This window comes from Salmo trutta, chromosome 12 (genome assembly GCF_901001165.1).
Source record: "Salmo trutta chromosome 12, fSalTru1.1, whole genome shotgun sequence".
Classification (NCBI taxonomy): Eukaryota; Metazoa; Chordata; class Actinopteri; order Salmoniformes; family Salmonidae; genus Salmo; species Salmo trutta.
In genome coordinates this window covers 8,936,349-8,957,130 of record NC_042968.1, presented here as the reverse complement: position 1 = coordinate 8,957,130, position 20,782 = coordinate 8,936,349, and the positions used below count along the sequence as shown (strand labels likewise).

The 20,782-nt window shown below is 42.1% G+C and overlaps 1 protein-coding gene across 7 annotated transcripts in view; it reads right to left on the bottom strand.

Moving 5' to 3' along the window:
- The window catches only part of LOC115202872 (muscarinic acetylcholine receptor M4), a 177,469-nt gene that overhangs the window by 19,475 nt on the left and 137,212 nt on the right, over nt 1-20,782 (bottom strand). The window contains exon 1 of one of the 7 annotated variants that reach the window (XM_029767005.1): nt 3,643-4,240. The exons of the other annotated variants lie outside the window; for them this stretch is intronic. Within the exon in view, the coding sequence (XP_029622865.1) occupies nt 3,643-3,697 (55 nt within the window). The 5' untranslated portion in view covers nt 3,698-4,240. Of the gene's footprint in view, nt 1-3,642; nt 4,241-20,782 lie in introns of those variants that run through there. 7 annotated transcript variants of the gene reach the window in all.

Genomic DNA, 20,782 nt, shown 5'->3' with positions numbered 1-20,782 from the left:
TGGAATCATTGTATTGTGCATTGCGCACACCCACCACCCACCAACTTCACCACCCACCACCACCATTGTGCATTGTGCACACGCACCAGCCACTGAGCACAAACGAACACAGTTTTAGTGTTGATGAGAAAAACATGGCCAATATCATGTTCCCATTTGGTCCACGACCCTGGCTAACAGAGGGAAGGATATGTCCTGAATCATCATTGATCCCACAAAATGGTTGAGAGTGGAACAGTGTTTCCTGAGTGTCTGTATTGAAGAACAGTACAACGCAATATTAATATCATAGAAAAAGTGAACGTGAAACTCCAAGCTACAGTGGGTGATGGGAGACTGTCGAAGTAAAGCATATAAATTGATAGTTGAATTTATTTGAGGCTACACCCACTTGGCACAAACTGGTTGTTTCATCGTAATTTGTCACCGTATTGTGACATGGAATCTACATGGAAAATATATTGGATTTGAAAAAAGTCATCAACAAACTGCTGTTTTGAGGGTGACATTTCAACCACAGGATTATGTCATCCTGGTAACCAAATTTCAACATAGACAAACCTTGCATAAAATATGTTGAATTTCTACCTTTAAAACAATGTCAGATCTTCAACATTATTTCCACTATCAAACAAATTGAATACCGTAATTAGCCTAAAGTTAAGGATATTTTACAAACTAATGTAACATTCAAACTTAAAATGACTAACACATCCATGTCCACATTTTTGAGATTGCTGTACCTATATGTGTCTTCTTATGTAATCGTATAAAGCGTGCATGTTCAAGATACTGTAGCATGCAGAGGACGTTGCAGGTCTGTGGAGATCTTCACCATTGCTGTAATAATCTGTGCAGAATGTCAAATGGCATTGCTCGCCTGCACCCTGGACTTTTAAAGCTATCTCAACTGCAAGCCAGGTCACATGGTTCTGCTATTATTTGAAGCACTGGGATAACACATTCAATCAACAAAATATCTGATATTGTATTCCCATTCGAACTTTGCTGTGTTTTTAAATGGTTGAAAGCGCAGTGAGAGATATTTGGGTGACAACTAAACCAAAAAATCTGACATTGTTTTTCCATTGGAATTTGGTCGTGCTTTTAGATGGTTGAAAGCAAAGTGGTAATACATTGGAAATTCAACTAACTTTTTGCAATATTTTTGAGTGGGTGAATATAGGTTGTAATCTCAGTAATCAAGGTCTCAACCAAATATTACCCATCTGTCCACGTTGAAATGATGTGGTGTGCCCAGCGGGCAGTCTCATGAAATCTAAACCCTAGGAAAGATGGTCCATCTCTCCATGACTCAGAGCTGACTAAATTCCTGGAGCTCATGAATCTGAAGAGGGCATTAAACGTGTCCCTTAGGCATCGCTCTACGCCCTGGCCTGCGGGCTAACTCATCCAGCCCAGTCTATGCCCGTCTGTGCCAGTGTGAAACATCTGTGCCCAGCATTGACACACAGCAGTGCTGCAGCAGCGTCAGTCCTAAAACTAGGTTATGAAGCAGGCAGGGAGGGGAGTATTGGGGTTAATATGAGGGTTGGGTGTAGCATATGACCCAAATGTATACACTATATTATCTCTCTGACTATAGTGTATACCTAAGGAGTTTATTTTGGGCTGAGCTAATTTCACCCAAGTAAACATCCTAAATAGGTTCCACACATTATTCTAAATGATTGAAATTCTGTAGGTGACTTTGCTTTGACTCTTTCCTAGAGAACAGGGTCGGGCTCAATTTGAATTGAAGGCAGTCTTCTCAGGAAAAATAAAAAGTCAACGCTATTCATTTCCAAAGTTTCAAGAGCCCAACCCTGGTAGAAAATGCATAATCCTGATCAGGGAGTGGGGCAAGGGGGATGGCCAAAAGAGCATCACAGATCTCTCAGCCTCTCATGCTCAAGTAACAAAAATGGCTCCCTAATTGATGTGTCTGGGTTGAAGGCCAATGGCTTGCCTGACCCCATCCACAGTCTGTCCCATGCGGTTAATATCAGACCAGCTGAAAGTGTCCATCACGCCAAATGCAGCCAAGCACAACAGCCATGGACCAAAACAGGGACCGGATTAGAACCCAGCACACCAAAAACCCAACCACACTCCACTCCTCTGTGGAAGTCATAAGCAGGACTACTACTGTCCCAGCTGTGAGACATTTGATGAGCTCTGGGTGTCTGACTGTGTGTGCTGCTGCCACTGATGATTGTAGAGGGGACACAAATCCTGACAGTTGGGAAGCTCATTTCCCGAGGGGCTGCAGGGAGAGCTTTGCATCTCAATGAGGTTCAGGCATTTGCCTGCACAAAAAGCCGCCATCAGGAAGTTTAAAACACTTTAAAGCAGGTCTCTCAGGGATGCCCGGCAGCTGGGAGAAAGAAGTGGAGGGGAGTAAGATGAATTGTGGAATGGCTTTGTGTCAGTTGCAGGTGCAGTGAGTATGGGGGGACTGGGTATCTGCACTGTAATGCAAATGTCAATTGTATAATGTTTATATCAACTTTATCTTAGACTACAGATGAATGTAAATTGCATCTGTTAGATGTAAATGGCTATCAGCACAGTTTTTGCATTGGGAGCTTTGGCTGATCTGGGTTTCCCTGTATGATCAGCTATGATCTAGAAACCTCAGCACCCCCCCAAAAATGAAGGGAAAAAAATGCATTCATTCAACAACAGCAATGAGTCAGACATTTTAATGGAAGCAGAGAGAAAGAGAGCCCCAAATGGAGAAGCAAGTGTCACGCATTAAGAATGTTTACATGAACTTCCTCAGAACCAGAAGCATACACCTCTCATAATTGGCCTAAACTCCAGCGGTCAAATATCCACCCAATTATCTCATCAAATAATCTGAAGAGCACTGTGAAATAATAGTGTGGTGCCATCGTAACGCGCGCGACCCCATAACGCACACGTTCCCTTCTTTCATTAGAACAACCCTTAAAATAATGGCGTCCGAGATTTCAAACTTCATAATCTACAACTACTTTTAACTGATAGTTATACAAACACCACGAACGTAAGATGAAGATCAACAGTTAGATAGATAAGGATATATAGGCTACAGTTTCTTTACTTCAAGTGGGGCCATCTTTTAAAATCGTTTAGTCTAATATAGCCTACTATAACGTTACGTCGATAGGACCACAACATATTTAAAAACATGTTTTTATTTAATTTTTATTTGGGCACATGGTGAGGATTTTTCTATAATAGCCTAACCCAAAAGCTGCCTACTCATACATCACAGCCGAACCATACAAATTGATCAAGCGCACCTTGTTGCGCGCTTGTTCTCGGTCACTTTGATGTGCTATCAAATGGTGGAAATCATAAGGAGTGACACAATGGTATTTCTGAGAACAATGAATGTAGTTGATTCCGTCAATGTTAATACATCTGCAAATAGCCTATCCTTTGGGATTCTAAAATAATGTTCATGATAACTCGGGGACAAGTTATTTGAACAGCCATCATTTGCAAAAGTGATTTTTCAGAATGCACACATTGTTTAAAACCCATAGAGAATATTGTTTGCAGGGAAGTTAGATTTCGCACGTTCTAATAGCCTATATTTCCCATTTGTTGTATTTCAAATGCGAAAAGTGCATTATAAATATTACAACTTACTGTTTAAGTTCCAGGGCGCAAGCCCACCAGCTCCAGTGCTGTTAGTGGGATTCATGTTGCATGTTTAGATGGTACTCAACCAGGCAAAAATCCCTCTCTCAATCTTACTCTGATAGATTTTTCCCGGATAGAGATGACGAAGTCCTAATTTTGTGCGGTATCATAATAATTGGCACATATTGGATCACAGCATGCCTTTTCATGTCAGAATGTCTTTCGGTAGGTACCAGAGAGAGCCTTGATAAGGAGAGTACAATTCCAAGTGACTGGTGACTGAAACGCCCCGAGCTGAGGTGTGCAAGTCTCTCTCGAATGAAGCAGTTCGGACTCCGGCAGATGTGCCCTCATCTGTGAGAGACAGATTTTTTTTTCAAGTTTGCATGCTCACAGGCAACGAGAGAATGAACTGTTAATGATGTCATGCAAGTCTAACCAATCACCTGAAGGCCGAGTGTTGTTCCTTTTCGCCTAATCTTGGCTTTGCAGCACTGAAAAGGGGTGTAGAAGGCTGCAGTTAAAATGTACTTTTCGTGTATTATGATCTAAAATGGTGGTTTATATTTGGTCATTTCTTCGACGTGACGTAAAAAAAAAAGTTGTGAATTAGTGGTCAAGTGCTGTGTTCGATGTTTGTTGCAATCAGTGGTAACTGTCTGATTTATTTGCTTTGTAGCCTAGTCTATGTATCGTAGTGCTTTTGACGATGTAGCCATGTAAGAAAAAGCGAATTAAATCTCTTGAAAACCGTTAGTTAATACGCGCAGTGACATTTTCACGATATCAGGTACTTTAAATAACCAAGGAAGATAACGGGATGATGTCTGGAGATCCACAAGAAAAGTCGTTTTAGAACAGGCGTCCAGTTTTCAGCACCATGGCCAGCTCCCTTGTAAATTGCGTTTACAAGGGAGCATATTCTTCCACGACAAATTCCATCAGTGGGTGTTTTGTTGATGGAAAACTCTGTCCAGAATCTCCTATAAGTGTCCAGTTGTGTTGTGTCTGGTGACTGAGACACACACACACACACACACACACACACACACACACACACACACACACACACACACGCACACACAAAGTCACTGAGATCTCTTCTTCTAGCCATGGTAGCCTTAATAATGGGCAAAACCTTTTATACATGACCCTAAGCATGATGGGATGTTAATTGCTTAATTAACTCAGGAAAGACACCTGTGTGGAAGCACCCCACTGGGCACAAACTGGTTGAATCAACGTAGTTTCAATGTAATTTGTCAACATATTGTGATGTGGAATCTGTGTGGAATATACAATGGATTTGAAAAAAGTTGTCAATATAAACTGTTTTGATTGTGAAATTTCAACCTCAGGAATATGTCATCATGGTAACCAAATGTCAATATAGACAAACCTTGTATAAAATATGTTGAATTTGAACATGTAAAACAACGTCAGATCTCCAACCTTATTTCCACTATCAAAAAATATATACAGTGCCTTCAGAAATTATTCACACCTCTTGACTTTCCTCACATTTTGGTATGTTTCAGACTGAATTTAAAATGGACTACATTTAGATTTTTTTTGTCACTGGCCTATACACAATACCCCATAATGTCAGTGGAATTTTGTTTTTCAAAATTAATACAAAATGAAAAGCTGAAATATCTTGAGTCAATAATTATTCAACCCCTTTGTTATGGCAAGCCTAAATACAGTGCATTTGGAAATTATTCAGTTTTCCACATTTTGTTAAGTTACAGCATTATTATAAAATTGATTAACCTGTTTTTCCCCTCATCAATCTACACACAATACCACATAATGGCAAAGCAAGATTATTAGAAACGTTTTCAAATGTATAAATATATATATTTCATATCATATTTACATACATATTCAGACCCTTTACTCAATACTTTGTTGAAGCACCTTTGGGTAGCGATTACAGCCTCGAGTCTTCTTGGGTATGACACTACAAGCTTGGCACACCTGTATTTGGGGAGTTACTCCCATTCTTCTCTGCAGATCCTCTCAAGCTCTGTCGGGTTGGATGGGGAGTGTCACTGCACAGGTATTTTCAGGTCTCTCCAGAGATGTTAGATCGGGCTCAAGTCCGGGCTCTGGCTGGGCCACTCAAGGACATTCAGAGACTTGTCCCGAAGCCAATCCTGCGTTGTCTTGGCTGTGTGCTTCGGGTCATTGTCCTGTTGGAAGATGAACCTTCGCACCATTCTGAGGTCCTGAGCGCTCTGAAGCAGGTTTTCATCAAGGATCTCGCTGTACTTTGCTCCATTCATCTTTCCCTCGATCCTGATTAGTCTCACAGTTCCTGCTGCTGAAAAACATCCCCACAGTATGATGCTGCCACCACCATGCTTAACCGTAGGGATTGCACCAGGTTTCCTCCAGACGTGACGCTTGGCATTCAGGCCAAAGAGTTCAATCTTGGTTTCATCAGACCAGAGAATCTTATTTCTTATAGTCTGAGAGTCCTTTAGGTCCATTTCGGCAAACTCCAAGTGGGCTGTCGTGCCTTTTACTGAGGAGTGGCTTCCGTCTGGCCACTCTACCATAAAGGCCTGATTGGTAGACAGAGTGAAAAGAAGTAAGCCTGTACAGAATAAAAATATTCAAAAACATGCATCCTGTTTTGAACAAGGCACTAAAGTAATACTGCAAATAAATGTGGCATAGCAATTCACTTTTTGTCCTGAATACAACGTGTTATGTTTGGTGCAAATCCAATACAACACATTACCAAGTACCACTTTCCATATTTTCAAGCATAGTGGTGGCTGCATCATGTTATGGGTATGCTTGTCATCATTAAGGACTGGGGAGCTCCATTCAACAGAATGGAGCTAAGCACATTCAAAATACTAGAGGAAAATCTGGTTCAGTTTGCTTTCCACCAGACCCTGGGAGATGAATTCAGTTGTCAGCAGGACAATAACCTAAAACACAAGGCCAAATCTACACTGGAGTTGCTTACCAAGAAGACAGTGAAAGTTACTCAGTGGCCGAGTTACAGTTTTGACTTAAATCTGCTTGAAAATCTATGGCAAAGACCTGAAAATGGTTGTTTAGTAATGATCAACAACCAATTTGACAGAGCTTGAAGAATATAATGGGCAAATAAAGTACAGTCCAGGTGTGTAAAGGCTTACAGACAGACTTACAGAGACTTAGAAACTTACCCAGAAAAACTCACAGCTGTAATCACTGCCAAATGTTGTTCTATTGACTCAGGGGTGTGAATACTTATGTAAATGAGATATTTCTGTATTTCATTTTCAATACATTTGCAACCATTTCTAAAATTATGTTTTAACTTTGTCATTATGGGGTATTGTGTGTAGATGGGTGAGAAAAATATATATTTAATCCATTTTGAATTCAGGCTGTAACACAACAAAATGTGGAATAAGTCAAGTGGTATGAACACTTTCTGAAGGCTGGGCAGCACCTCCTACTGGAGCAATGTTCTATCTACAGCTACCCTTTGGTCTCCCATCCAGGGTTTTAACCAGGCCCTGCATAGCTATAATATTTGTCACTGACTATTACCAATGTGCTATCCTGAGAATGATTCTTGAGAGATCTCCACTTAAAAACTAAATAGATTCACTGTTGCTATCGAAGTCCTTCCAAAGGGCAGGTCTAAAGACGGCAAATGAAATGTGAACATACTTTATCACTCATATCATCCATTACGCTATTTAGGCCAACACATATCTGCCAAAATAAAGGAAACACCAACATAAAGTGTCTTAATAGGGCGTTGGGCCACCACAAGCCAGAAAGGCTTCAATGCACCTCGGCATAGATTCTATAAGTGTCTGGAACTCTATCGGAGGGAAGCGACACCATTCTTCCACAAGAAATTCCATCACTTGGTGTTTTGTTGATGGTGGTGGAAAATGGTGTCTCAGGCACCACTCCAGAATCTCACATAAGTGTTCAATTGGGTTGAGATCTGGTGACTGACACGGCCATGGCATATGATTTACATAGTTTTTATGCTCAACAAACCATTCAGAGACCACTCATGCCCTGTGGATGGGGGCATTGTCATCCTATGGGGGCATATTGATGGAAGCCAACATAATGGCCAAAATAATGGCCTGATCAGCATTTTATACAGGACCCTAAGCATGATGGGATGTTAGTTGCTTATGGAACCACACCTGAATGGAAGCACCTGCTTTCAATATATTTTGTTTCCTCATTTACTCAAGTGTTTCCATTATTTTGGAAGTTACCTGTATATAGCACTTGAAAAGTAATTAACAGCTATTGTTTCAATTCATCCTAGTATTCAACTAGAAATATAGATCAATATCGACAGTTGAAGGAGATTTATCTTCTGCTTGGATAGTTCCATCTGTGCCATTGACTTAGTCTGGCTTTAATTTCAGTTTGTATACATATTAATAATTGATTTGTTGGATTCACGTCTCCATCACAACCAAAAATCAAAGACAAAGAACAGGACTAAATCAAATCAAAGTTTCATTAAAGTGCATTTAAACTTTGATTTGATTTAGCCCTATTCTTTAACTTTGATTTTTCATTGAGATGGAGATGTGAATCCAACATACTGTATGAATTATTCATTGGTAGACAAACTGGAAGAAAAAGCCATGACTAAGACTGGATTCAATCCGTATCGCAGAAGATCCTCGTTAAAATGTAAAGGTAATTTCCAATTAAGCCGACATACTGTATGCAGCCTTTACCGTGAATGCAGTCTCCACGAACGCAGGAGCATTGCCTTTAAAATTCAAATGAGCTAAACTCAGCAAAAAAAGAAATGTCCCTTTTTCAGGACCCTGTCTTTCAAAGATAATAGGTAAAAATCCAAATAACTTCACAGATCTTCATTGTAAAGGGTTTAAACACTGTTTCCCATGCTTGTTCAACCATCCATAATCAATTAATGAACATGCACCTGTGGAACGGTCGTTAAGACACTAACAGCTTACAGATGGTAGGCAATTAAGGTCACAGTTATAAAAACTTAGGACAGTAAAGAGGCCTTTATACTGACTCTGAAAAACACCAAAAGAAAGATGCCCAGGGTCCCTGCTCATCTGCGTGAACGTGCCTTAGGCATGCTGCAAGGAGGCATGAAGACTGCAGATGGGGCCAGGGCAATAAATTGCTATGTCCGTACAGTGAGACGCCTAAGACAGCGCTACAGGGAGACAGGACAGACAGCGTCCTCGCAGTGGCAGACCACGTGTAACAACACCTGCACAGGATTGGTACATCCGAACATTACACCTGCGGGACAGGTACAGGATGGCAACAACAACTGCCCGAGTTACACCAGGAACGCACAATCCCTCCATCAGTGCTCAGACTGTCCACAATAGACTGAGAGAGGCTGGACTGAGGGCTTGTAGGCCTGTTGTAAGGCAGTTCCTCACCAGACATCACCGACAACAACGTCGCCTCTGGGCACAAACCCACCATCGCTGGACCAGACAGGACTGGCAAAAAGTGCTCTTCACTGACGAGTCGCGGTTTTGTCTCACCAGGGGTCGCGTTTATCGTCGAAGGAATGAGTGTTACACCGCGGCCTGTACTCTGGAGCAGGATCGATTTGGAGGTGGAGGGTCCGTCATGGTCTGGGGCGGTGTGTCACAGCATCATCGGACTGAGCTTGTTGTCATTGCAGGCAATCTCAACGCTGTGCGTTACAGGGAAGACATCCTCCTCCCTCATGTGGTACCCTTCCTGCAGGCTCATCCTGACATGACCCTCCAGCATGACAATGCCACCAGCCATACTGCTCGTTCTGTGTGTGATTTCCTGCAAGACAGGAATGTCAGTGTTCTGCCATGGCCAGCGAAGAGCATGGATCTCAATCCCATTGAGCACGTCTGGGACCTGTTGGATCGGAGGGTGAGGGCTAGGGCCATTCCCCCCAGAAACGTGCAGGTACCTTGGTGGAAGAGTGGGGTAACATCTCACAGCAAGAACTGGCAAATATGGTGCAGTCCATGAGGAGGAGATGCACTGCAGTACTTAATGCAGCTGGTGGCCACACCAGATACTGACTGTTACTTTTGACCCCCCTTTGTTCAGGGACACATTATTCCATTTCTGTTAGTCACATGTCTGTGGAACTTGTTCAGTTTATGTCTGTTGTTGAATCTTATTATGTTCCTATAAATATTTACACATGTTAAGTTTGCTGAAAATAAACGCAGTTGACAGTGAGACAACGTTTCTTTTTTTGCTGAGTTTATAATGCAGATCTTCCGCTACACTTCAGCGATACAAATTGAATCCAGCCCATGGCACAGATGGATCTATCCAAGCAGAAGATACATATCCTTCAAATGTTGATATTTGGTTGCCTTGAAAACCAAACACAATTCAATATTACTTTTGTAATAAAGTAAATCATGAAGTTAAAGGGATAGTTCACCCAAATTACAAAATGACACATTGGTTTCCTTTCCCAGTAAGCAATCTATGGAAAATGTATGACAGCAATCCATGCTTTGGTTTAGTTTCCCTGGCACTGTTCCCACATGCTAACGTTTTAGCATTTGTGGCACAAATCCAATTCAAGTCATGGGACCGATCTTAGCATTCTTCGCGCATCAATTCCAAATCAATCTCAACTGTATTGTGAAGCTCAACAAAGTCACTTATAGATGATTTGAACATGATGTGTAAAACATGCAAATATATGTCCCATGACTTGAATTGGTGCCACAAATGCTGAAAGGTGGAAACAGTGCCCACAAAAATGAACCAAAACATGGATTGCTGTCATGCTGTACCTTGTCCATAGACTGCTTACAGGGAAAGGAAACCAGTGTGTCATTTTGTAATTTGGGTGATCTGTCCCTTTAAGGCTATCTTACAAACTATTATACAACGGGTAGGTGTAATTCTGAATGCTGATTGGTTAACACCGCATTACAGCCGGTAATGCCCTTGAAGCCAGTGTTTGGAGGATATATTGGCACGGTTTGCCAGCCCTACACTTCGTATCGGGCCTAACAACACCCGTACCAATATATCCTCCAAACACCGGCTTCTTGGGCATTATCACTTAAATGTAACACGCTGAGGCTACGGCTGAGGACACGAACACGTTCAAGAAGTCCAGCTACAGCCTCTGCAGAGCCATCAAACATGCAAAAAGACAATATAGGAACAAGGTGGAATCCTAATACACTGGCGCCAATGCATGTGGCAGGGACTACAGTCCATTACGGATTTCAAAGGAAGACCTAACTGTGATCTGCCCAACGATGACTCTCTACCAGACAAACTCAATGCATTTTATGCACGCTTTGACAAATTCAACACAGAGCCGTGCATGAGGGCCCCCGCTGTCCCAGAGGAGTGTGTGATATTAGTCTCAGAGGCAGACGTGGGTAAGGCTTTTAATCTGGTCAACACTCGCAAGGCCACGGGTCCGGACGGTATTCCAGGGAACTTTCTCAGAGCATGCTCAGACCAGCTGGCAGGCATCTTCACAGTCATTTTCTGTCAAAGCTCAAGGGAAGACCCAGATGCAGACAGTTTCGAAGTAACAAAAGTTTACTACAAAAACAGGGGGGCAGGCAAATGACAGGTCAAGGGCAGGCAGAGGTCAGTAGTCCAGAGCAGAGTCCGAAAGGTACAGAACGGCAGGCAGGCTCAGGGTCAGGGCAGGCAGAGGTCAGTAATCCAGGGTGGTGTCACAAGGTACAGAACGACAGGCAGGCTCAGGGTCAGGGCAGGCAGAATGGTCAAAAACCAGGAAAGATAGAAAACAGGAACTAGAGACAGAAAGGACCACGGGGAAAAACCGCTGGTAGGCTTGACGAAACAAAACTAACTGGTAACAGACAAACAGAGAACACAAGTATAAATACACTGGGGATAATGAAGAAGATGGGTGACACCTGGAGGGGGGTGGAGACAAGCACAAAGACAGGTGAAACAGACCAGGGTGTGACAATTTTCAAACTCTAATTGTCCTAATCTGTAATCCCCACGTCTCAAATTGACCACCATAATTTCTGTTCCCAAGAACTCTAAGGCTACTTACCACAATGACTACCACCCTGTAGCACTCACATCTGTAATCATGAAGTGCTTTGAAAGGCTGGTCATGCCACATATCAACTTCATTATCCAAAACAACCTAGACCCACTCCAATTTTTTTATACCGCCCCAACAGATCTACAGATGATGCAATCTTAATTGCACTCCACACTTCCATTCCCCCCTGGACTAGAGGAATACCTTCCTGACGGCCTGACCCCAGCTTGTGAGAGTAGGCAACAACACCTCCGCCACGCTGACCCTCAACATGGGGGCCCCCTGGGGTGTGTGCTTAGCCCCCTCCTGTACTCCCTGTTAACCCATGACTGTGTGGCCATGCATGACTCCAACTCCATCATCAAGTTTGCTGACGACACGACGGTGGTAGGCCTGATCACCAAAGGCGATGAGACAGCCTACAGGGAGGAGGTCAGAGATGTGGCAGTAAACGTCAGCAAGACCAAGGAGCTGATCGTGAACTACAGGAAACAGGGGAGATGCCCACCCCCATCCACAGGACGCAGTGGAGCTTCAAGTTCCTCTGTGTCCACATCACTGAGGACTTAACATGATCTTCTCACACCAACATCGTCGTGAAGAAGGCCCGGCAAGGCCTCTTCTCCCTCAGGAGGCTGAAACATTTTGGCATGGCCTGTCAAATCCTCAGAAACTTTTACAGCTGCACCACCGAGAGCATCCTGACTGGTTGTATCACCGTCTGGTATGGAAACTGCACCGCCCTCGACCTGAAGGCCCTACAGACAGTTGTGGAAAAGTACCCAATTTTCATACTTAAGTAAAAGTAAAGATACCATAAAATAAAATGACTCAAGTAAAAGTCACCCAGTAAAATACTACTTGAGTAAAAGTCTAAAAGTATTTGGTTGTAAATGTACTTAAGTATCAAAAGTATAAATCATTTAAAGTTTCTTATTTTTTATTTTATTTTATTTCACCTTTATTTAACCAGGTAGGCTAGTTGAGAAAAAGTTCTCATTTACAACTGCGACCTGGCCAAGATAAAGCAAAGCAGTACGACAGAAACAACAACACAGTGTTACACATGGAATAAACAAGCGTACAGTCAATAACACAATAGAAAAAAAGAAAGTCTATATACAGTGTGTGCAAATGGCATGAGGAGGTATGGCAATAAATAGGCCATAGTAGCAAAGTAATTACAATTTAGCAGATTAACACTGGAGTGATAGATGAGCAGATGATGATGAGCAGATGGTGATGTGCAAGTAGAAATACTGGTGTGCAAAAGAGCAGCAAAGTAAATAAAAACAATATGGGGATGTGGTAGGTAGATTGGATGGGCTATTTACAGATGGACTATGTACAGCTGCAGCGATCGGTAAGCTGCTCAGATAACTGATGTTTAAAGTTAGTGAGGGAAATGTAAGTCTCCAGCTTCAGCGATTTTTGCTCCCATCCGGCAGGCGGTATCAGTGCATCAAGGCTCAGACCAACAGACTCCTAAACAGCTTCTATCCCCTGGCCATTAGACTGTTAAACGGCTAACAACTACTGCTCTCCCTCTCCCATAGACTATCCACACTGACTCCATGCTCATCCACAGGCCTCTACCCACTCAGACACACACACTCTCACTGTCACTCTTACCCACATACACACACTCACATCCTCACTCACACACTCATTACTGATGCTTGCAAGTTAAGCCTTTCACTGTGCGTGTGACAAATAAAACTTGAAATGTAAAAATTGAATCATTCAACCTTAAAATGAGTAACACATCCATGGCCACATTTTGAGTTTACTGATGCTAAAGGTCTTCTTATGTAATCATATAAAGCGTGCATGTTCAAGATAGCATGCCGAGATCATCGCAGGTCTGTAGAGATCTTCACAATTGCTGTAATAATCTGTGCAGAATCTCAAACGGCATTGCTCGCCTGCACCATGTAATCTCAACTGCAATCCAGGTAATTTGGTTCTGCTATTAGATAAAGCACAATGATAACACATTATTCTGTCGTATAAATAAACAAAATATCTGACAATGTATTCCCATTTAAATTTTGCTGTGCTTTTAAATGGTTGAAAATGCAGTGATAAACATTTGGGTGACATCTTAACCAAAAATGTGACATTGTTTTTCCATTGGAGTTTGGTTATGCTTTTAGATGGTTGAAAACATAGTGATAACAGATTGGAAATTCAACTAACTTTTGTCTGTCTTTTTGAGTGGGTGAATATAGGTTGTAATCTCATTGATCGACGTCTCAACCAAATATTATCCATGTTAAAATGATGGTGTGCCCAGTGGGACATGCTTTCAATATACCTCGTATTCCTCAATTACTCTACTGTTTCCTTTATTTAGTCAGTTACCTCTACTGTTGTACTGTAGTAAACGTTTGGCTTTGATGTCGCACCGGAATTAAACAGAGCATGCTTTAAACATGGAACTAAATATTAATATGACATGCACAGTGGTGGAGTTGGGGGTAGGTCTACCAGAGGAGGCTGGTGGGAGGAGCAATAGGAGGACCGGCTCATTGTAATGACTAGAATGGAATAAATGGAACGGATACGGTTTCTATATGTTTGATGTTTTTGATACTGTTCCATCATTCCATTCCAGCCATTACAATGAGCCAATCCTCCTATAAATCCTCCCACCAGCCTCCACTGAGGTCTACTTTTTAGTCTTTTACTTCATACTGTAGGATTCAGAGGGGATCTTGATTGTATGCGCCACTTATTCATCCTCAATTTCTTAGCGGGTATGTTGAGACCTTTCAACGAATTTCACACATTAATCCTCCCTGGTAGCGACTGATGAGGTGTTTCATTGCAACCGACCGAGCGAGAGAAACATTTAGTTTAAGCACCGAGCATAATTATTACACTGACAACTAGAAATATAAAAGCCCGGAAATATACATAGATTGTTGATTAAACATTCACTCAATTACTAATTTCGGTCGATTTTTCTTTTTTTTTACTGACACAATGGTGAACAAGTTGAAGAGAGGTTTCAAAACAAATGTGATGAGCCTTGGGTATAGGTTCATATGCTTGCTGTGATGTAAATATTATCATGTATAAGATGATGTAAATATTTTCATAACGGTTGTCTACTGCACAAGACACTCAGAACAACAATAATGGATGGAAAGCATTACCTTACTCAACAGGCACTGCATAATCATTTGAACACTTCATCGATAGAAATGTGGAATTGTGCCACTTGGTTCCTGTGGCTCCCATCACCGAATTTAGCAGTATCCTAATCTAAGATGACAATGTTTTAGCAGCGGCCAACCCAATGTAACGCTCAATGTTGACGGGGAATCTCTGGATGGTCTAACCGTTTTAGGCAGGATCTGTGGGGTTCTATCTGCCAGACAGAGGAAGGAGAGGGGATTGTTTAGGGGGTTAACACACAGCGGCTTGAATACCCTTTTGTTTCTTAGTGAACCAGTGTTCCATTTAGAGCGTCAACGTATGGTTTGACACAAAGGTATGCTTTGACAACACAAGAGACACTGTTTGTGTGTTTGATTCATTGAGTGGGTCTGTTAACACATTTGAAACACTCAAGAGACCGGTCAGCATGTGTCCAGAAGGGATTGCTTCCACACCATTTAACAGAGGTTACATGAGAGGAGGGCAACGCTGCTTTAATTGGTGGGTGGGCTGTCTTCACACGCACACACATTATACTGGAAACTGCAACTAGATCTGGAAAAGGAAAAAGTAAACCTAATTCATGTCTCTTCTGAAATTACATCGTTTTGTGATTCATGAAATACACCAGGTGCACAATAAAGCTACACGTCATTGACGTTGTTGCAGAACATTGTTCATGCACATATTCTCCAACATCAATGCATTGTAACACATGGATGTACTGATCTAGATAGTAAACACCCCTGCAGTCAACACATCCAATAGATGCAAACGCTGCTGTTTTCACTCCCATTAACAGTTTGTAGCTCCAGTGACTCTAGGGTTACATTAACAGTTTGTAGCTCCAGTGACTCTAGGGTTACATTAACAGTCTGTAGCTCCAGTGACTCTAGGGTTACATTAACAGTCTGTAGCTCCAGTGACTCTAGGGTTACATTAACAGTTTGTAGCTCCAGTGACTCTAGGGTTACATTAACAGTCTGTAGCTCCAGTGACTCTAGGGTTACATTAACAGTCTGTAGCTCCAGTGACTCTAGGGTTACATTAACAGTCTGTAGCTCCAGTGACTCTAGGGTTACATTAACAGTTTGTAGCTCCAGTGACTCTAGGGTTACATTAACAGTTTGTAGCTCCAGTGACTCTAGGGTTACATTAACAGTCTGTAGCTCCAGTGACTCTAGGGTTACATTAACAGTCTGTAGCTCCAGTGACTCTAGGGTTACATTAACAGTCTGTAGCTCCAGTGACTCTAGGGTTACATTAACAGTCTGTAGCTCCAGTGACTCTAGGGTTACATTAACAGTTTGTAGCTCCAGTGACTCTAGGGTTACATTAACAGTCTGTAGCTCCAGTGACTCTAGGGTTACATTAACAGTCTGTAGCTCCAGTGACTCTAGGGTTACATTAACAGTCTGTAGCTCCAGTGACTCTAGGGTTACATTAACAGCCTGTAGCTCCAGTGACTCTAGGGTTACATTAACAGTCTGTAGCTCCAGTGACTCTATGGTTACATTAACAGTTTGTAGCTCCAGTGACTCTAGGGTTACATTAACTGGCTGTAGCTCCAGTGACTCTAGGGTTACATTAACAGTCTGTAGCTCCAGTGACTCTAGGGTTACATTAACAGTCTGTAGCTCCAGTGACTCTAGGGTTACATTAACAGTCTGTAGCTCCGGTGACTCTAGGGTTACATTAACAGTCTGTAGCTCCGGTGACTCTAGGGTTACATTAACAGTCTGTAGCTCCAGTGACTCTAGGGTTACATTAACAGTTTGTAGCTCCAGTGACTCTAGGGTTACATTAACAGTTTGTAGCTCCAGTGACTCTAGGGTTACATTAACAGTCTGTAGCTCCAGTGACTCTAGGGTTACATTAACAGTCTGTAGCTCCAGTGACTCTAGGGTTACATTAACAGTCTGTAGCTCCAGTGACTCTAGGGTTACATTAACAGTCTGTAGCTCCAGTGACTCTAGGGTTACATTAACAGTCTGTAGCTCCAGTGACTCTAGGGTTACATTAACAGTCTGTAGCTCCAGTGACTCTAGGGTTACATTAACCGTTTGTAGCTCCAGTGACTAGGGTTACATTAACAGTCTGTAGCTCCAGTGACTCTAGGGTTACATTAACAGACTGTAGCTCCAGTGACTCTAGGGTTACATTAACAGTCTGTAGCTCCAGTGACTCTAGGGTTACATTAACAGTCTGTAGCTCCAGTGACTCTAGGGTTACATTAACAGTTTGTAGCTCCAGTGACTCTAGGGTTACATTAACAGTCTGTAGCTTCAGTGACTCTAGGGTTACATTAACAGTCTTGGCCTCTTTGTATTCCAAGTATGACTATTAATAGATGCAATAATTTTAATATTCTAAGTCTAATTGCAGCATGTTTAGCGAGTAAAGATGACAGAGGTTATCATGATTATTTATTGACCCTTATTTTACCAGGTAAGATGACTGAGAACATATTCTGAGTTACCAGGGGAAGGAAAGGGGATGACTGAGCCAATGGGAGCCATACTTGTCTCAAAATGCTCATCAGCCAATTAAAATAGGTGATTTACTTGCATGTGATAGAACGCTACATTGTTGCTGGTCCCATCAGATAACCTAGCACACGTTAGTCCAATGCTATCCTCAACCAGTTGACATTGATTATTTCCAGAAAACAAAATTCTGCATCAGCCTATCAAAGATCTTAAACTTTATATCCACTAACCAATGGCATTTCTTAAAATAGGTCAACCCTGGCCACCAGAAAGATATTTTAAAGCTACAAATTCAAGGTTTACTTTTGTTCCTTGGTCCATAACAAAATGTTGTGTGCCAATATTGCATTGATGCATCCTTGACTAGGCTACTAGTACTAACGTTAGAAAACCTTTTCATGTTTTGGCATATATTTTATTTTTTATTTTTTTATTTCACCTTTATTTAACCAGGTAGGCTAGTTGAGAACAAGTTCTCATTTACAACTGCGACCTGGCCAAGATAAAGCAAAGCAGTGCGACACAAACAACAACACAGAGTTACACAAGGAAGAAACAAACATACAGTCAATAATACAATAGAAAAAGTATATATACAGTGTGTGCAAATGAGGTAGGATAAGGGAGGTAAGGCAATAAATAGGCCATAGTGGCAAAATAATTACAATATAGCAATTCAACACGAGTGATAGATGTGCAGAAGATGAGTGTGCAAGTAGAGATACTAGGGTGCAAAGGAGCAAAATAAAAATAACAGTATGGGGATAAGGTAGTTGGATGGGCTATTTACAGATGGGCTATGTACAGGTGCAGTGTGACAGCTGGTACTTAAAGTTAGTGAGGGAGATATGAGTCTCCAGCTTCAGTGATTTTTGAAGTTCGTTCCAGTCATTGGCAGCAGAGAACTGTAAGGAAAGGCGGCCGAAGGAGGAATTGGCTTTGGGGGTGACCAGTGAAATATACCTGCTGGAGCGCGTGCTATGGGTGGGTGCTGCTATGGTGACCAGTGAGCTGAGATAAGGCGGGGCTTTACCTAGCAAAGACTTATAGATGACCTGCAGCCAGTGGGTTTGGCGATTAATATGAAGCGAGGGCCAGCCAATGAGAGCATGCAGGTCGCAGTGGTGGGTAGTATATGGGGCTTTGGTGACAAACTGGATGGCACTGTGATAGACTGCATCCAATTTGCTGAGTAGAGTGTTGAAGGCTATTTTGTAAATGACATCGTCGAAGTCAAGGATTGGTAGGATAGCCAGTTTTACAAGGGTATGTTTGGCAGCATGAGTGAAGGATGCTTTGTTGCGAAATAGGAAGCCGATTCTATATTTAATTTTGGATTGGAGATGCTTAATGTGAGTCTGGAAGGAGAGTTTGCAGTCTAACCAGACACCTAAGTATTTGTAGTTGTCCACATATTCTAAGTCAGAACCGTCCAGAGTAGTGATGCTGGACGGGTGGGCAGGTGTTGGTAGCGATCGGTTGAAGAACATGCATTTAGTTTTAATTGCATTTAAGAGCAATTGGAGACCACGGAAGGAGAGTTGTATGGCATTGAAGCTCGTCTGGAGGTTAGTTAACACAGTGTCCAAAGAAGGGCCAGAAGTATACAGAATGGTGTCGTCTGCATAGAGGTGGATCAGAGAATCACCAGCAGCAAGAGCGACATCATTGATGTATACAGAGAAAAGAGTCGGCCCGAGAATTGAACCCTGTGGCACCCCCATTGAGACTGCCAGAGGTCCGGACAACAGGCCCTCCGATTTGACACACTGAACTCTGTCTGAGAAGTAGTTGGTGAACCAGGCGAGGCAGTCATTTGAGAAACCAAGGCTGTTATGACAAAATACCATGTGTTTGCCTGTCCGTTTACCACACATTCATATGCTTTCGCAGCAATAAAGATGTAGGAGGATTATACAACATGGAAGTTTACACTCACATGCCAGTTTATTAGGTACACCCATCTAGCACTGGGTCGGACCACCCTTTGCCTCTAGAACAGCCTGTATTCTTCGGGGCATTCTACAAGGGGTTGGAATCATTGGCCACTTTAATAAATGGATCACTAGTCACTTTAAATAATGCCACTTTAATAATGTTTACATATCTTACACTACTCATCTCATATGTTTATACTGTATTTTATACCATGTATTGCATCTTGCCTATGCTGCTCGGTCATCACTCATCCATATATTTGTATGTACATATTCTTATTCCATCCCTTTAGATTTGTGTGTATTAGGTAGTTGTTGTGGAATTATTAGATTACTTGTTAGATATTACTGCACTGTTGGAACTAGAAGCACAAGCATTTCGCTACACTCGCATTAACATCTGCTAACCATGTGTATGTGACCAATAACATTTTATTTGATTTGATTTGGAAACGTTTCGAAGGGATCTTGGTTCATGCTGATGCAATGGCATCACGCAGTTGCTGCAGATTGGACGGCGGTACATTCATGCTATGAACATCCCATTCTATTACATCCCAAAGATACTACATTATATTGGGTTGAGGTCTGGGGATTGCGCAGGCCACTCAAGTAAACTGAACTCTCTGTCATGTTCCAGGCAATATTTTCCACTCCTCCAGTGCTAGTGATCGCCTGCCCATTGGAGCCACTTCTTCTTATTTTTAGCTGATAGGAGTGGACACCAGTGTGGTCATCTGTTACAATAGCCCATCCGTGACGAGGATTGACAAGTTGTGCATTCTGAGAAGCTGTTCTGCACACCACTGTTGTACTGTGCCATTATTTGTCTTTTTGTGGCCCGCCTGTTAGCTTGCACGATTCTTGCCATCGTCCTTCGACCTCTCTCATCAACAAGCTGCCGCTGAGTGGAAGTTATTTTATTTGTCGCACATTGCTCGGTAAACCCTAGACACTATCATGCGTGAAAAGCCCAGGAGGGCGACCGTTTCTGAGCTACTGGATCTGGCACTGACAACCATACCACGCTCAATGTCACTTAGGTCACTCGTTTTGCCCCATTCTACTGTTCAATCGAACAGTAACTGAATGGCTGTCTGCCTGCTTTATATAGCAAGCCATGTCCAAGTGTATCACTGTCTGTAGGAGCGATCAATTTTCGTGAACAAGGTGGTGTACCTAATAAACTGTCCGATGCGTGTATATTCGTACATAGTAAAAAATGGTGGAAGACACTCCTGGTATTGTCAAATATCTGTAATTTACCCTTACTGCTATCACTAATTGGTGGCGCGATCCACTGAATTCCCTTTCGGGGAAGGTTTTTATTTAAGGAAAAAAAGCTACACTGTTGGTTCTTGAGTCACATAACAAAGTAGATGATTATAAAAATGCATATAAATAGTTGTACATGTAAGTGTAGCCTACACGTCTATTTAATATAGCCTATAGTAGCAACGATTATTTATGTAGTAGTGCCAGTAACTTATGTGTCGTTCTGCAAGAGG